This window comes from Lissotriton helveticus, chromosome 2_1, assembly GCF_964261635.1.
Source record: "Lissotriton helveticus chromosome 2_1, aLisHel1.1, whole genome shotgun sequence".
In the NCBI taxonomy this organism is placed as follows: domain Eukaryota; kingdom Metazoa; phylum Chordata; class Amphibia; order Caudata; family Salamandridae; genus Lissotriton; species Lissotriton helveticus.
The window spans coordinates 1,590,623,545-1,590,642,723 of NC_136059.1; the positions used below are offsets into that span (position 1 = coordinate 1,590,623,545).

General features: G+C 43.3%; 1 protein-coding gene across 3 annotated transcripts in view; it reads left to right on the top strand.

The window, feature by feature from the left end:
- TECRL (trans-2,3-enoyl-CoA reductase like) overlaps positions 1-19,179 on the top strand; it is a 769,360-nt gene that overhangs the window by 662,565 nt on the left and 87,616 nt on the right. For all 3 annotated transcript variants that reach the window (XM_078677590.1, XM_078677589.1, XM_078677588.1), the window contains one exon: positions 8,979-9,024. In XM_078677590.1, the coding sequence (XP_078533716.1) occupies positions 8,979-9,024 (46 nt within the window). The remainder of the gene's footprint in view (positions 1-8,978; positions 9,025-19,179) is intronic.

Sequence of the window (19,179 nt, forward strand, 5' to 3'; positions counted from 1 at the left end):
TAAAAAAACATGTCAACGCGCATGGGACACCTTCCCAGGGCAGAGTGATGCAACACAGTGATTTACACTGTTTTGCGTTACTCCAGAAGCTTGGAGCCACTAAGTGGCTTTAAGTGCCTTAAAAAATGTGACTTAAGGTTTGCGTTGCTCTTGCACCATGGTGCGTGTTGCAAAAGTGACGCAAACCAGATCATAAATATCGCCAATAGTTGTTAATACCTGAGTACATGGAGCAGATTCTGTTTTAGCTGGTCACCAAACGTCAACAAAAGCACAACACCATCACAAAAGCAGAATTGAGCCATCTGCCTTTCTTGTGATTGTATTCTTTGAAAATCCACAACATCCGTGAAGGACACATGTTGGGGTGGTGAAAGATACTGTCTGACCTGGACGATATTCCTGCTTGAGAAGGGATGCAGGAGGCTATTGGGAAGGGCACAACTGATTAGGATGATCTTAAACCCATACTATCTTTACTACGTCTCCTAAAGGAATTGCCCAAAAAGCACTTGCAGACACTAAATATAGCAACCCCATGTAGCAGCTGGTCCAACAGCAGGCAGAAAAGGCTGCCATACAAAGGTACTGTTACAAGTCCGCAGAGCGATATAGTGTAGATAGGGTGTGCAACTAACTACTGAAAGACCACCTCTTGAATGGTGGCCTTTTCTTACTGTCTAAAATGCATAGCACAGGAATTGGGGACTACTCGTATATACACTTCTATACAAAGTCTGCACGCAGCATCACACCAGTGCTTAATCTGAGCCAGTGGTTTCCAGTGCTCGGAACCAGCACTTAATTGTCAAAACTGGCACTTATGACAGTCTGCCGCATGGTGGCACTGTCTGTCTAATTTAGTGATGAGCACAAAAAGGGTTGTTTATTAATTAAATATACATTAAAAATGACTAATACCTGCTGCCCAAGCCATTCTAATAGCTTGAGGGCAAGGATAGTCTCAATTATCACACTTGTAGGAGTGTGATGGTCAGTAGGTGTGCTGGTATTACGTTGCCTTTATGAAAAGAACAAAGGAACCCACACTTCATTACATTTCACACCATTTTGATTCGGGATGAAAAGGATAAACAAAGCTTAATATGTTTATCTTGGCGATTAGTTGCGCCGTTTTATTCATCAATTTTATCAAAAATAGATATCAATTTAGTCAAGAGAAATATCAATGTCTTGGACGTACTGACCATGAACGTACAACAAGAAATTCAAATAAAAAATTACGTGATTAAACAATGACTTGACGCAACATACATATAAATTGTGAAGACATATAGCCAATAAATAATATACAAAAAACATGTGGTTACATTTCACACGAAAGGGGAAATTGTCAACGTATTTTTTCGTAATACAATATTTAAAAATATTTGACCAAAAAAGAAGCCTTTCAATGGGTCTCCAAAAGAACAAAACGACCTCTCGGTAGAAATGTTAGTAGGCTAAACGTTCCTAACAGTTTCATCTATTGTTCAAAACTTAGGACTTGATCCTGTCCACCTACGCGTTTCGAGTTTGGGAGGTTTCTTCTCAAACTCTCTTCAGGGCCAAATGAATTCTTTTCCCCGTTTATTAAACCTAATAATAAAGACACAAAAATTTTTTTTTGTGGATACTCGTTACAAATTGCTCCACTCAACCTGCTCAATCCTTCTCTTATGTACAACTTAAAATGACACATACCTCTGGGGAATTGAGGTAATTCGGTTCATCCAAAACTTGTGTAGATTTGTAGGGTCTGTGCGTTTTTCTAAAAAAACCAGGGATTTTTATGAAGTGCCGATTGTAAACATTTGTTTTGAATGTACGGTAAACAAAGGCATTATGCTCATACCTGGATGTAAGGTACAAGGGGAACCAATATTCTGCTGCAATTTTCAATAATGAAGTTGTTCGTATTTCACATGGTACACTGCAAGTAAAACAGGCATATTACTTGCTTATTCTATGTTGGATTCTCGTATGCTCCCAAGTGTTATTTTACACAACCAGGGAATGACTTACTGAATATCTTCCTGACCGTCAAATTTCAATGTAGCCTTAGTTCTCAACGGGGCCGGGTTTGTGCCGGTGCCCCTTCTGGAGTATCTTCAGGTGCCGCGGTTCTGTTTGGGAAAACGTGGGCGTTGGTTAGGACTCGTTCAAGAACCATGCTTAAATTTCAAAGGCACGGCGCGCGCGCTGGGTATTTAAACAAACAGCGCGGCGGCACTGTCTGAGTCGATTATAGTGGACAAAAATTTAAAACCAGTAGTATTATCTAGAATGATTCTCTGGTAACAAAGTACAAACACTGTGAATTACAGCGTTACCGCTGGCCCGCTTATCGCTATGTAGTTGCGCGCCGTGCCTTTGAAATTTAAGCATGGTTCTTGAGGAATTTGACGGTCAGGAAGATATTCAGTAAGTCATTCCCTGGTTGTGTAAAATAACACTTGGGAGCATACGAGAATCCAACATAGAATAAGCAAGTAATATGCCTGTTTTACTTGCAGTGTACCATGTGAAATACGAACAACTTCATTATTGAAAATTGCAGCAGAATATTGGTTCCCCTTGTACCTTACATCCAGGTATGAGCATAATGCCTTTGTTTACCGTACATTCAAAACAAATGTTTACAATCGGCACTTCATAAAAATCCCTGGTTTTTTTAGAAAAACGCACAGACCCTACAAATCTACACAAGTTTTGGATGAACCGAATTACCTCAATTCCCCAGAGGTATGTGTCATTTTAAGTTGTACATAAGAGAAGGATTGAGCAGGTTGAGTGGAGCAATTTGTAACGAGTATCCACAAAAAAAATTTTTTTGTGTCTTTATTATTAGGTTTAATAAACGGGGAAAAGAATTCATTTGGCCCTGAAGAGAGTTTGAGAAGAAACCTCCCAAACTCGAAACGCGTAGGTGGACAGGATCAAGTCCTAAGTTTTGAACAATAGATGAAACTGTTAGGAACGTTTAGCCTACTAACATTTCTACCGAGAGGTCGTTTTGTTCTTTTGGAGACCCATTGAAAGGCTTCTTTTTTGGTCAAATATTTTTAAATATTGTATTACGAAAAAATACGTTGACAATTTCCCCTTTCGTGTGAAATGTAACCACATGTTTTTTGTATATTATTTATTGGCTATATGTCTTCACAATTTATATGTATGTTGCGTCAAGTCATTGTTTAATCACGTAATTTTTGATTTGAATTTCGTGTTGTACGTTCATGGTCAGTACGTCCAAGACATTGATATTTCTCTTGACTAAATTGATATCTATTTTTGATAAAATTGATGAATAAAACGGCGCAACTAATCGCCAAGATAAACATATTAAGCTTTGTTTATCCTTTTCATCCCGAATCAAAATGGTGTGAAATGTAATGAAGTGTGGGTTCCTTTGTTCTTTTCATAAAGTATTTGGGCCCTTACCCCACTTCTGTCCGCATGGGCCATACTCCTTTTTGAAAAAAAGGTATTACGTTGCCAGCACTGGCAGGGGCAATGGATTGTGCATGTTGCAGTGGCCTCCTGACGAGGGCTCTGGCACTTATTTGTTTACAAAATAATTACTGTATCACCTCATATCCAGTCAGATACTGAGCTTCTAATACAGAGCAAATAAGTTCTGATAACACTTACGGGCATATTATCAAGACAGGCGTTAAAATTATCGCCGCTTTAGCGGCAGAAAACTGCCGCTAAAACAGCGATAATGGGCTTGATAATATGCTCTATGGAATTCCAGTTGAAGCCCATGTTAGATGTCCTTCACATTTAACATGGGCTTAAATTGGAATTCCGCTAAAGCGGCGATAGTTTTATCGCCTGTCCTGATAATATGCCCCTCAGAGACCTGTTTTAATGTAACAAGTTTACTACATGATAGACTCAGATGTAGCACGCGGCAGGCTTTGGTTAAAATATCTAGGATCTCTCAATTCCTTGTGTTCCCGCAAGGATTGTGTGTCCATTTAATTGTTATTGATCAATTTTCTGAGTATAGAATGGTAAATCAGTCTGGGAAGTGGCACTCTCTAGTGTACCATTGCAGCAAGATATCATAATTTAGTTAGATTTGCATACATAGCTGAGTTACATTGCCAGACATCTCAAACCAGGTCTCTTTTAACTACTAGTTGAAGGGCCAAACAAGCCTCATAAGAGACTGAGGGAGAAAAACTGTGATGCACTGTCATGGAAACAGTTTCTGCTTTAAAAAGAAACAAATAGCAGATTATTTCCCATGTTGACGAAGGGTTCACTGATAGAAGTGAACATAATCAGGACAGCTCTTCCATTAGGGCAGAGGAGCGTCACCCCACTAATAAAAATGCCTCCAGAAATGCCCCAGAGATAATAAATAAGATGGTAATAAAGTCAAGTTATTAACATGTAATTTTTCTCTAACCTGCATCCTCAGCCGATTGGAAGGATGGGGCGGGCAAATGCTGTACAGTGGCAGCAACAGGGAGGAGTGCTGTCCTGGGCACTTAAGTTTAAAATGTGCATGTCACTTTGGCCGGCTGTCTTGCAACTGCCAGCCAGACATGCACACTTTAAACCTCTCCAACCCAGCTGTCTTCTACAGCTGGGTGAACAACAAGCATAGGCCTCCAATGTCCTTGGGGGCGCTGTGAGAGCCTACACCATCCAATCTTGGAGCTTCACTTATCCTGGTTAACAACATGAGAGCAGCACCAGGATTGGTTAGGGAGGTTAGCTGGGGCTCTCGCTGGGCTACAGACCAACACCGGGACTGGAGTGTGGACGTGCAAGGTAAGTACATTTTTTAATTACTTTTTGCATGCATTTAATTTGCTCATGTGCATGAAATCGCTGACATGCACTACATTACCATTATGAAGTTAAACATTTTAACTTTTAAACAATAATGTAATGCATGTCGGCAATTTAGATAGTTGTGTGATTGCATGCAAGCACCCACCCTGGCATTTGCCCGACTCACCACTGTCCATAGTGGGCAGTCGCCACTGCATAAGATGACCCTAGATGAACAACAATACAAATACGTTGTGAAGGAGCTTCTTCCTGGGACCCTTTTGCATGTCCACGGAAATGTTGGTTTGAAAAATAATGACACTTCTGGTACTTCCTCTGAATGTTCTATGGCAGTTTCAACACTCTTCTCAGCTGGGCTTTCTCATACATCAGCATGATCTGGATGTGATCCTGTAAGTGTCAAAATATCTTGATGGACTCCGTCTAACTTCATGGCCCACTTATACACATTGGTGGAAATGACAGCAAACAGCCCAACTCTGTAAACTCCAAAAATGGAACAGCAGGCTGAACATGTACACCTGAGTGTACCTGTAGCGCACGTCCCCACAAAACAATCCCCCACAAAGAGTCCAAAGTTTTGAGTATTTGGCTCAAACGGTGTGCATCTCCACTGCTCCCTCTGTTTCCAAAGAGCAGTCACCAAGATTAATGTTCATTTTCGCACAAATGTGGAATGCACCACCAATTCCAAAACGAATTTTGTCCATCCACTGTTGGTATCAAAAAAATGTTTATTTATTCTTCTTGTTCAAAACAAAACAGCCGAACAGCTGACGCTTTTCGTCCAACTTGAGTGGACTTCATCAGGGCTTAATAATTGAGTGTAGACTTCTGAAGTAGTAGGTCTTTATAGGGAAAAAGGAGAGTATTATGAACTGTATAAGTCCTGTTTTGGGACTGTTGCCTCCTGGGTCCAGGGTCAGTTCAAGATGAATCAGCTCTTGTGCGGTGCTGAGCAGCAATGTGGACTGTCTGTATTCACGTCCTCTGCTCTAGAGTATATCTGGGGATGCAATGTTGAACATTTATAGCAACAAAACCGAACCAACATTCAAAAAGTGAACTCTGGGTCTCATTTGATAGTAACAGTTGGCATTTGTGAGGTATGTACTGACAACTTCTGATCATGAGTTCTAAAGAGTTATTCAAAGCTAGGAAAAATTGTTCTGCACTTTTGAAAGGAATGGAATGTCTGATTGAATGTCCCTCAGATACTCCTTTGATGTTGTTCGTATGTCAGCCCTTGCCGGTTGAGGGCCTCATCTATGAAAAGTGTTGCATCGCAGCATGAATACAGCGATGCAACACTTTTCAGTGCCCCCTCCTTGTGACACCATGTATACGCCGTATATACTGTATGGCACTCCATGTTGAAAGGAGTTACAGATACGTCAGTTTTTCTGACGCATCTGTAGTCGCAGTAATGACACATTGCTGGAGTGTGTCACAAAAGTGACGCAACTGCAGCAATGGGTCACTACACATAGGCAAGTCCCATGTTAAATGCGCCTGCGTCTGTCTTACGCCTACTGTGAGGCGTCGTGATCTGATGGATTTCACTGAGCCACTTCTATGAGTCTTTTTGTGGAGGAACATCCACCTTGCATACATTATACCTGATGAAGGTGTAATGTAGCACAGGTCTTTACAAGGTTATGCTTCTGCTAAATGCGTCACGTTGTAAATAGGGCGCAACATGGCACATTTTTTACGCCAGTACACCGGTGGTGCAAGGGGATCATGAATAAGCCCCTGAGGGCCTCGTTTATGGGTTATTTGGCATAGAGCAGCGCAGCAGGCCTTGCTGCTGCGCTGCCCTACGGCAAAATAAAAGGGCAGGAATGCGCCTTATCTATTAGATATGGTGCATACCTGTCCTTTTCCCCTGCGCTGGCGCACAATGGGCTGCCATGCACCAACAGAGGCACCTTTGTACCATGGTGCAAGGGTGACTGCTTTGAGGAGATGGTTGTTTTTGTGCAGGAAGGGAAACCTTCCTGCACAAAAACAATCACAATTGGCTTTTTCCTCTTTCTATATGTGCTGCATTGTGCAGCACAAATAAAAAGAGGAAAAACGAGGAGAAATAAAGATATTTCTCCTCATTGTGCCACCCTTATGCCTCGTCTGGGAAGGCATGGGTTTTTGGTGCTGCCTCAGACGTACAATGTCTCGTAAATCTGGGGCAGTGTCAAAATGCCATGGATGTTGCTGGGAACTCCCCCAGCAACACCCATGGAACATCCCTTTCACACAGTTTTCGGCGTGAAAGGAGCACATATATATAAGACCATGAAAAGCCAGGTAACATGGCTTTACGTGGCCTTACAAATATGCCCGTGGCACATTGCACCATCGGAACATCAAAAGTGACGTTCCTGCGGCGCATTGGTGCCGGTTGGCCTCATAAATTGTTACTGAGTTCCTAATGCAGCATAATCGACTACTGAAAGATTGGCAGACAGATTCAGCCGAAAAAACAACAGCTCTTCATTAGCCTTTTAATAGGGCACATCCCTCTGTGACAGAACTGGAGAAAACGTTTACCTGAAAAGGAACAATTCTCTTCTTTCAGACAACACCCTTCTTCTTCTAACAACTATGAGTAGACGTTTTCTGTCCAGCAGCCTTCGAGAGACAACAGCTTTTTTTTTAACCCCTTGCATGCGGGGATCATTCCCCCGCTGTGCTGGGGGAGGGTGGGCGCGCACAGCGCCCCTATGCTCATGACGAGCTCAGCTCGTCATCAGCCACGGTGGTCGTGTGCTCATGACGAGCTGAGCGCGTCATGATCACACGTGTTTCTTTAGAACGCTCGCACAGCAGGGGAATTAGCCCAGCGTGCGAGCGCTCCAACGGTCATGACGAGCTGAGCTCGTCATGAGCACATGAGCACCGTGGCTCATGACGAGCTGAGCTCCTCATGAGCGTCCAAGGAAAAAAACTAAATATATAGGTTATCAGCCATGCCGTTCGAGAATTCCACCAGTATATTAGCTATGACCAGAAGGATATCATAATTGAGTTACATTTGCATACATTTGCCCTGTGTGTTAGCGGTGCTAGTCATGAAGCACGGGTTTGCTGCATAGTCAAAATATGGGCCCTCATTCGGAGTGATGAGATAAAAATCATTGTTTCGGTTTCTGGAAAATATCTGTAACCATATGACTTAACAGAATTTTGAATATGTTTTTATTTGCCATTTCCTTTCTGAACCTTTACTTGGAAGACATCTGCTCATTGGATAACACGTTGTTTTATTTCAGTACAGTTTTCTTTTTAAACGGGTCTCAAATAGGCATTTTAAGCCGAACTGTTGGTTTTGCCAAATGTGATCCTAAAGGTGTTACAATGCACCTGTTAGGAGTTGGTCTTTGTGCTAATGGACTGCTTGATGTTGACATCCATGGGTGTATGTGTGTTTGACATCAATGACACCTTATTAAGCACACACAAGGGCAGATTTACAATCCCCTTGGGCTGCCAGTATCTCACTTTTTGTGACACAATGGCAGCATTTTTCTCTGCCCCATATTTACAAGGTCGTGGCTTTTCCTGTCCTTGTAAATACAACCCCTTTACAAGCAGCACTTTGCGTGAAAGGGGCTTTCCATGGGTGTTGCTGTGGGTGATCCCACGAAACACCCATGGAACCTGACACATTTCCAGATTTACGAGGATTTGTAAACCTGGAAATGCGTCAGTATGCTACAAGCGAGGCACAACGAGGAGAAATGTTTTCCTTTCTCAAAGTTTTTTTTCCCACTTTCAATGCATGCATTGAAAGAGGAAAATGGCTGTAGTGATTGTTTTTGTGCAGGAAGGGGCACCCATGACGCAGGCATCCTTGCACCATGTTGCACGGGTGCCTGCGCCTGCGCCAGCGCATGCCAGCTGTTTGTGTGCCAGCGCAGGGGGAGCACAGGAATATGACATATCATTGTAAATATGTTGCATTCCTGTGCTTTGAAAGTGCTGCAGCGTAGCGTTGCCAAAGCGCTTGCGGTGCCATGCTGCAACAATTTCTCGTAAATCTGTCCCACACTACTTATGCCCATGATGATACCAGTCCTCACTCTGAAGAGAAGCTGTTGTGTTTTAGAAGAAACACTCGTCATCTCATAACACACTGCTTTTCTTTTTTTCCTCTTTAACAGATTGGGTCCTGGGTTAGTTTTACAATCATGACTCAAACACTCCCAGGTAAGACTTATTGCTTCTTAATTTTCTAACAGTTCCCTCCCTATTCTCAAAAATTGTATTTAAACGTGGGCCAGATTAGGTCTCTTTCTAATAAGCTGCTGTAGGGGGCAGTAAAGGTCCACGAATATATCTCCAACCACCAACTGCAGCTATTAGTAACTACATCATGTTTTCAAGTGCAACATCTTCTCATAAAATGACAATGCTGCTGAAAGAACACATATATTTTTAATCAAAAAGCGAAACATCTGTAGATTGTGGAACAGAAACGTTCATGCACAGCACAAGCAATTGTTTCTTAACTTGTTTTATTCCTCTGGTGCAGGTGTTTTGATCCACTCATGTGTGCCAATTCGTATAATATTTGTACAATAATGCAACTTTGTAGTACAAGGAATCAGCTATTGTATTCTTAATTTTCAAAACCACGCTCTTTTGTCACATTACATGTGTGTATGACGCTCTCTTATTTTCATAGTCCTGGCGTGTACGGCCACATTTCAAAGGAAGCAGTAATACAGTGGTTTGAACATCAAATAAAATAGGCTGTTTGGAGAAAAAAAATTAAAGACGCTTATATTTCAGGTAAAAAATAGCGGGAATACAGTGGATGTCAAAGTTGGAATCTGCGGTGTCGAGTTCTTGTTTATTGTACTTGACAACATCACTTGCAATGTCCCTGTTTTGACAACTGTAAACCCCCACGGCTTTGAATGTGTTTTTCTGCTTATGAAATTGCGCTCCGATCTAGTGCTGAACTTTTCAGTTTGGGCTTCGTGAGCGCTGGCTTTTCAAATGTATCTATATATTTTGAAGCAAGAAAGCCTTATTAACGGTGAGGTAGAACACATGGTTCTGGCTCTGCATGACGCCCAACGCTGGAACTGCCTTCTTTTGTTTTCCCCTGCTGCAGGATATGGGGCATTATTTATGAAGGCCTTGCGCCGCCGGTGCGTCACTTTTAACATGGGAAAAAGTGACGCACCGGTGGCGCAAGGCCTTCATAAATAAGGCCCCTGGTGTTTTTTGTTGTTGGTTTTTTTAAAGTAGAAACAGAAAACAGACGCTATCACTACATGGGCTCTGTATGCCATTTTTTGGGTCGGGTACCGGAAAAATATCAGCCCTGCTTGGGGCAGTGACAGTGAATGTTGGTAATATGGGAATAGAGAAAGCATGTCCTTAATCTCCAAAACCTCTAGCATAGCAGGCCCATTCTTTGGCGAATGTACATTTATACAGAAAATGGTTCATTAGATATGGTGAACTGTTGATCAAATTGATGAATAGTGAAACATAAATAGTGAAAGTGCTGGCGCTACACGAGTTGGCAGTATTAAGTCATGAATGATTGATAACGTATCTAGGGGCATATTACCAACGATTAGCGATATTTATCGCTAACTAGGCTTAGCAACGAATTTTTTATCGCTAAGCATCGCCGGAAATTATCGCTGAGATAACGTGCTATTAGCAACGTTTATCTCCAAAGCGATACATTTTCCAGCGATAGCGTGAATATCGCTGAGAATACAGCGATATTCACGCATTAGCGACAAAATGCTCTTAGCCATGTTATCCACCTCCCATTGGATAACACGGCTAAGAACTGGTCAGAGCAGGCGTTAGTTTTTGGCGATAGCGGGAATATTTCCATCGCTACGCCTGCCTGCCTTGTAATAGGTGATAGCGACGTTAGCGACTGCTTTCAGTCGCTAACAGGTTGGGTACGCCCACTTTGCATGTCATTAGCGATAAATATCGCTGACATGCAAAGCGGGACCCAAACCGCTCGCTATCGCCTAAGGCTGTCGCTAACTGCTGTTAGCGACAGCTTGCTGATAGGGCGATAGAATTATCGCCGATTAGCGGCCGAAAACGGCCGCTAAAGCGGCGATAATTGCCTTTCGCCCTGCTTGGTAATATGTCCCTCAGTATGTATTTAAACGGCATGGTGAAAGGAATTTGTCTCACAAATTTGGCTTAATTTCAAAATAGGACGGTAGCTTTACCTTTAAAAATGTATTACTTCCTTATTTATGTATTTGTTTATTTATTAGAATTATGATGGCGTTTTTGGCCAAAGACTTTACGTACGCAGAAAAAATAGAACAACAGTTCAATCGAGGAGAAATTCCCAGAAATAAATTTCCTGTTTGAAAATGAACTTCACAGGAGAAACTACATTGAGTAAAACTTCTGCTTCCTAGCCAAGCATACCTCTTGAAATGAAGAAGGGACTATTGCTACTGAGATCATTCAATAAAAATTAAGGCCTGTTTTAAGGTTTTGAGACTGGTTTTGTGATTTCAGCAAATTTTCGTCCTTATACACCTTCTCAGAGGTAACACCGCAGGACCGGACTGGGAACAAAAATCACCGTGGCAAAGTGCTCGGCCGGCCTCTCAGCGGGTTGGGGGTGCGGCCGAGCTGTTTGCCAGGGCCGCTTTCGACTGATTTTGTTACAAGGCCGATATTGCAGCTGTGCTGCAAAAACGGCCCTGAACCAAAAACGGCACCCCCAGGGACCCAAAACTGGCCCCTACCCTAGCGGGCCACCAGGGAAATGCCCGGTGCCCACTGCGGCCAGTCCGGCCCTGTAACCCTGCAGTGACTGACTCAATCCAGGGAGTTTAACTCAAATTCCCCATGAACTCATAGGGAGATATTAAGTGAAATCATTCATTGTGGGCCCATTCTTTCGCAGTTGATTTATCAGGGAACTATTGGGCTTGATTTGATGGCGGGGAGTCTGCCACTGACAGGTTGTCGGTGGTGGTCTCCCACCATCTACGACATGTTTCCTGCCCACCATATTACTAGGGCGGTGGGGGTTACGGCGGTTGAAAAGTCCGAACGCCATGCATCCAACGGGCTCTGTGAGCTCGCTGGTGCGGTGGGTGGACTTGTAGTCCCTACCATGCCTGGCAGGCACCGCCATAGGGATTAAAATGTCCCTTTCCACCGGCCTTTTCATGAAAAGGCTGACGGAAAGGGACTTTGGGGGCCCGTAGCGCGCCCACTTTCCCCCGGGCCCTTGACTTTGTGTGTTGTCCCCATCATATCCCTGCACCATGTGGCAAGCACTGCATGTTGCCTGACATATAGTGCAGGGATTTAAGTGTGGGGTGTTTTGTAGTGCGGCAGGTGCTGCAGAACCCAGCACCCACCGCAATACAAAACATGGGCAATGCGACCGCCACCGTGCCTTGGCAGTTCGTGCTGGACTGTTCCCATGAGGCACAGGGTCAGACTGATTTGCATATGGCCATGTCTGAACTGGGGTGGCAGAGTGGGCTAAAGAACGGTGATGGATTAAACCCAGATCTGTTGACTGGGTGTGAGTGTTTGATTGGTTCAGATGCTCCGTCCATCACCACCTCCTTTTGTACCGCTTTGTTTGCCATAAGTTGGCAGGGTATGCTCAGATGTGAGTCCCTTGCTCACTTTGCCACAGGATTCAAGCAAGCCTGGCTGAAGACGGCTGCAATGCCAGAAACCGGTCCTAGGAAGCTTGAGTCCGGTCCAGGGAAGGCATGGCTTGGCAGTTCGGGCTGGACTGTTCTCATGGGGCACAGGGTCAGACTGATTTACAAATGGCCATGTCTGAACTGGGGTGGCAGAGTGGGCTAAAGAACGGTGATGGATTAAACCCAGATCTGTTGACTGGGTGTGAGTGTTTGATTGGTTCAGATGCCCCGTCCATCACCACCCCCTTTTGTACCGCTTTGTTCGCCATAAATTGGCAGGGTATGCTCAGATTGCTCAGTCCCTTGCTCACTTTGCCACTGGATTCAAGCAAGCCTGGCTGAAGACGGCTGTAATGCCATAAACCGGTCCTAGGAAGCTTGAGTCCGGTCCAGGGAAGGCATGGCTTGGCAGTTCGGGCTGGACTGTTCTCATGAGGCACGGGGTCAGACTGATTTGCATATGGCCATGTCTGAACTGGGGTGGCAGAGTGGGCTAAAGAACGGTGATGGATTAAACCCAGATCAGTTGACTGGGTGTGAGTGTTTGATTGGTTCAGATGCTCCGTCCATCACCACCCCCTTTTGTACCACTTTGTAATTAAGAGTGAGCCTGATGGGGATGATTTATTTACTGCATCTCGTAAATATCCAGAGCTCTGGATGCTATATCTACCAGGCACAGTAATTGCCTCCAATTATGGAGTCTTCCATATGGAAAAGAGGAGCAGCATGTGAAAACTGCAACTAATAACGCATTTGTTGTATTTGTGATTCACTATCTCAATTCAAATTTAGATAGGTAAAACCTGAAAGAATTTAAAGGTGAAAAAAGACCAGGGAAATACAAGAGCAAGCAGATTTTGGCTCAGAAAGCACCAAAACCTGCATGCTATGTCTCATTTTGAAGGGCAAAACCCACAATATGTGATAATTATTGTCCCTGATCAAATATGAACCCAGGGATATCGTATTTTATAGGTTGCGATAATTTTCACATCCCTAACTGTCTCATTACTAGAAAGGTCACCATCTCTGGTAGCTGTACTCACACCCACAGCCAGGACACCAAACTGGAGACGGAGAAATTTAAAAAAATAAAAAACACAGCACCAATCCTTTTCCATCTTTGTGCCCGGTATCTGGAACAACATGCCGGTATCCATCTCGGTAACCAAAACACTGCTACAGTTTAATAAAACAGTTGAAGATGTATCTCTTTAGAGAACACTTGGAATTGTTTATCTCAACTTGAGAGTATCCCTTACTATATATGTGTGTGTTTCTATGTATATATGTATATTTAGAGTAACATTATAGCTAGTTGTAATAAAAAGATCTGTTTTTGTTTGAAAAAAAAGAAACGTTCTCACTTACAAGTTAACTAGATGGCCGTGGTGAGCCAAGTCCTGTTAGGTAGGCAACACCCTACTATAGTCTACTTTCAGTGTTCAGACAGTGAATAGAGTTGATTCTCTCTAGAAATCTAAGCCCTGTTAGGTGGAAAAGGCCCACTATGCACAGCCTGTGCTGCTTGCACCACTCTTCATGGACAGCCCACTCCCTTCAGACACTAAGGCATAAATAGGTGGGCGTACCACTACTATGCAGAGGCTGTGCCCTCTATACAGCTCCTCACAGAGAGCACACTACTTCCACATACTCAAACCTCCTAACGTAGCCAAGGGCTTACTTTGTACAGTTCGGTATGTTAGTGTTAGACCTGGCACCATTGGAGTGGGTCTCCCCTGCCTTTTTGCCTTTGCATCCTGTGTTTTTGCCGTGTGCTGGGCCCAGTTTTGCTGGTCACGATGCTTTGGACACTTTGCCACAGCTTTATAGTGCCAAAGTGCAAGTGCTCCTTTTGTAAATTGTTGTTATGGATTAGTGATTCTTTAATTGGCATACTTGATTTACCTGCCAGACCCTAGTAAAGTGCAATGTGTGTGCCCAGGGCCTGTAAATCAAATGCTGCTAGTGGGCTGCAGCACTGAATGTGCCACCCACAGAGGCATTCTGTAAAATGTAACTCTGGTCTGCCATTGCAGAGCCTGTGTGCAGTCCGGGACTGCCATGTTGTCTTGGCAAGCGCACACACTTGCCAGTCCCTAAACCTTCCCTTTTTAACAAATTAGTCACCCCTAAAGTAGACACAAGGTATCCCTGTGGGCAGAGTGCATTGTATGTGAATGGTAGGGTATGCTCTGATGCCTGTGGCATGTCCTGTAAGTGAAATACTGCAAATTTCGTTTTTCTCTATTGCAAGGTTACTTGTTCCTATAGGAAAGAATGGGTAGTTTGTTTATACATCTTATAAGCACATCTGGCCCTGGAAACAAGGTAGAGAAATAACGTTTAGTGTGCTTGTACTCAGAATGTTAAAATGCATCTTTTAGTGAGGGTGATTTTTACATTCTGTGTTTGAAAATTTCACTTTTAGAAAGTAGGTGTTTTCTTGCCTAACCATCCAGTGTGCCTCTTCTAGGTTTGTGTATTGCGTGTCTGGCTTTTGGAGACAGGAGCTGGAGAGGAGCAGTGGCTCCAGAAGTCTGATGAGTAAGGGCTGGGCTGAATAGACCTGGACTGCATTTAGAGTAGAGGGAGGAGATTTCCTTTCACCTGAATGGGCCTGGTCTGCCTTCAACAATGCTGTCCCCACCTCCTGCCAGAAAGCTGCGCTAGTGAGGACAGAACTGATTTTAGCTGGGAACAGAAACTCTCTGCCTTTAGAGAACAAAGGATTTTTGTGAATAAAAAGAGGGGCCTAGATCCCAGACTTTTAGGTCACTTCTGGGAGAGCAAGAGAAACCTGAGGAGGAATACTGCCCCTGTACTGTTTGCTGACTGGGTTGGCCTGCAGTGGCTACTTGCTGCCAAGGAAAGGAGAAAATAACTTTCCTGTTTGCTTTGTCATCTTGAGTAAGATCTCCAAGGGCTTGAAACTGAGCTTGCCTTCTGTTATGAAGTCTCAGGGACACAAAGGCTTCACAATCAGCTCCCCTGAACGTCCTTGCTGGGAGTTCTTATCTGCAACTGGTGCCTGTTGATGTTTAGGACCTGTAGAGAACTGTTTTTCACGGGGAGCTGGAAAATCAACGCAACATCCAAGAAGGGTGATGCATCCATACCTGTTTCCAACACTTTGCCAAAGAAACCGTTGCAGTGCCTGCCGCGGCTCGAAAAATCGCTGCACGCCACATCAAGTGCAACAACCTCCGAAGTCCAAGATCACCACACCGAGCGCGACACAAGCCCTGCTGTGCGGCTGCCAGAAACCACACATTGTCTCGGATCGTCACATTGCATCGAGGTGCCATGTCAGTCGCATCATTGGGGGACGCAGTAAGAAACAGACACATCAACTGCCCACGCAGTAAGAAATCGATGCATCAACTCCTCTCCGGTAAGGAGCAGACACCTCAACCTCAACTTCCCAGAGTGTAAGGAACCGACATATCACCTTCCCTGCGGCCGATATTGTTTGTTTACGTGACGCATCCAAGGTAACTTGCATTGAACTGAACTATTTCTACCATTTGAAAGTCTTATTTTTAATACTGTATTGTGGATTGTTGTTGTTTGATATTGTTTTGGTTTAGATAAAGAGTACTTATTTTTCAAAACTGGTGTGGCGTCCATTTGCAGTGTTTTCACTGTATAACTGTGTGTTCGCAAATGCTTTACACACTGCCTCTGAGATAAGCCTGTCTGCTCGTGCCAAGCTACCAAGGGGGGTGAGTGTAGTCCCCTTACCCTGACTAGAAGCAAGGATCCCTATTTGGAAAAAGGTACCTACCTCTGCTAACTAGAGACCCCCATTTCTAACAGTTAGTAATATTGTAAGTTGCACTGAAATTCACCAGTTAAAGTTTACTTACCTAACTGTAACTTGAGCCCACGCCATGCCCTGATTATGAACTCATGTAGTACATCATACATGACATGTTCAATGACACTTAATGACATCAAGGAAGGCAACTCAAATGACTAAATATAACTATTAATAGGTAAAGCCAGAACATACCAATTGGATTTTACCAGACTAAACTATACTCAAATGTATATAAAATATACAGACACTTCTTTGCTCTGTATTTTGTAATATACATTAGTGTTACACATGCCAGAAACAAACAGAAAATTATTGGAACAACAGTTGAAAAATAGCTGCAAAAAGAGAAATTAATAAGCAGACAACTGGATTTACCCGGTCCCTCAAAATACCTTGCTAACACTGTCCCTGCTCTGTTTTGAGATGAACTTTTGACAACCACTTTTTCATTATGCTAACCCAATCTCAGACATGTAATGCTGGCATGAGGACTGCAGCCTTATAGACTACAAAGTATGAACAGTAATCAGGGCACATACCCTGTCAAGAAGGGGAAGTGCCCTCTGAGTTTTTGGAACCCTCAAAAAATAAAATAGAAATCTACAAACCATCTTGGATTGTTTTCAGACTTCCACCATAGCAGATGTATGCAATTATGAGATTAATAACACTGAAAATTGTAGCAACCATGGCGTTGGCAATCTTGGTAACCCCAGCAATCAACTGTTAGTTAAAGAGCAAATGAACACTCCATGCTTAGCATCCTAATTAAAGGACACAGTCTGCCGATCTGACTCCAATGGTGATTCAGATTCAAAATATCCTAAGGATGTCACCTAGAATGAGGATCATAACACTAGAGCAATTGAGATACACATTATCCTACATAATTCAGTACTACTGAAGGAATTTGACTCAGTAATGGACAATGACACCCTGAAGGAGGTCCAGGAACTGTCACTAAATCCAATAGTCCAGAAAATGTAACCTGTGAGGAGCATGATGGAAATTACGCCCCACCAACATACCCAGTATTAACTGCCATAAGTGCAATCAGCAACACTATGGCCAGGATCTCAGATGCACTCATCAATCTATCAGCTCTAATAACCAACTAAATTGTAGTATTAAAAGTCATCTAAATGGATATAAAGGCCATTCGCAAAAACTACAAGCTAAAGTAGGAATTATGCAACTTCTGGATTCTTTGCTTTAAAAATTCTAAATCCTTTATGTACAGATAATGTAATTTATTTATTACAGCTTATGCCACAAAAGATTGCCATTTGTCTGTGGCAACAACAAGAAACACATTTTAGCCAAAACACTAATTGGAAATAGACTTCTTTCAGTAAAATGGATAGGGCAGGAATAACAGAGGAAATCAATATAGCCACAACTAGTTATTTTGTTTCAAAAACACAAAAAGCTGCATACTGTAAACAAACACAGAACCTAACTCCGTATTCAGATGAAAGATGAAGTGAATTGTACAACATCTCCGATAATACCTGCCATGAAAACCGAAAACCCAGGGATTCATATCACAACAGCCATTTTCAAACTGTACCTAAATAACCACGGGGTAAAAAAATTAACAGAGAGGCCCAGCCAAATAAATACCAGATCACTAACAAGACAAACCCTGAACAGAAATCATTTCCAATTGTTTGGGAGAATGACTGTTGGACTTGACCCTTTGCAGGGTCATCCCTGAACTTTTTGCCTTCCTCCTATATTTTTTTCTGACCTGTTGTTGGCTATTTTATGACCCTGGGCACTTTACCACTGCTGATCAGTGCTAAAGGGCATATGCTCTCCCTTTTGTAAATTGATGTATGGATTAGTGATTCCCTGATTGGCTTGTTTGGTTCACTTGTCAGACCCTAGTACAGTGCACTGAGTGTGCCCAGGGATTGTAAATCCAAATGCTGCTAGTGGGCTTGCAGCACAGGTTGTGCCACCCACAGAAGTGGCCTGTAAAAGTATGTCTCATGCCTGCCATTGCAGAGCCTATGTGCAGTCCTGTACTGCCATGTTGACTGAGCACATGCACCCACTTGCCAGTCCCTTAACCTTCCCTTTTCTTCGTATCAGACACCCCTGTGGTAGGCCCAAGGGCAGGGTGCATTGTAAGTATAAGGTAGGACAAGCCCTGGTGTGTGTGGCATGGCCTAATAGTGAATTACAGCAATTTTTGTTTTTCACTATTGAAAGGCTACCTGTTCTCCATAGGGGAGAATTGGCAGTTAGATTATTACATTGTATAATCCTAACCGACTCAGGGAACACAGTAGAAATTCAAGTTTAGTATGCCTGACCTCAGAATGATAAAATACATCTTTTAGTGAAGTTGGTTTTAACATTCTGTGTTTGAATATACCACTTTTAGAAAGTAGGTATTTTCTTGTCTAACCTTCCAAGCCTGCCTCTGCTAGGTTGTGTGTTCCTTGTCTGGAGTTTGAGTGACAGGGCTGGGGGATTCCAGGAGACAGGGTGGGTCCGCCCAGTGGTGAATAGAGAGATTTGCATCTAGATCAGAGGGAGGAGTTGCACCTGGGACCTGAATAGGACAGTGCCTGCCGCCCACAGTGCTGGCTCAACCCCCTGTTGTGCGTCTGATGTCTCTGTCCTGCACTGTGAAAGAAGAGAAGGAATCATGTCAACAAAGTGCTCCAGGGCTGTGCTTTCCCTCCGCAATGCTGGCTCCACCTCCTGTTTGGCGTCTGATGTTTCTGCCCTGCACTGTGAAAGGAAAGAATGAGTCATGTAAACAGAGTGCTCTGGTTTGAAATGGGCGAAGGCCCCTCTCCCCTCAGAGGACAAAGGATTTTGGGGTATAAATATTGGGACCCT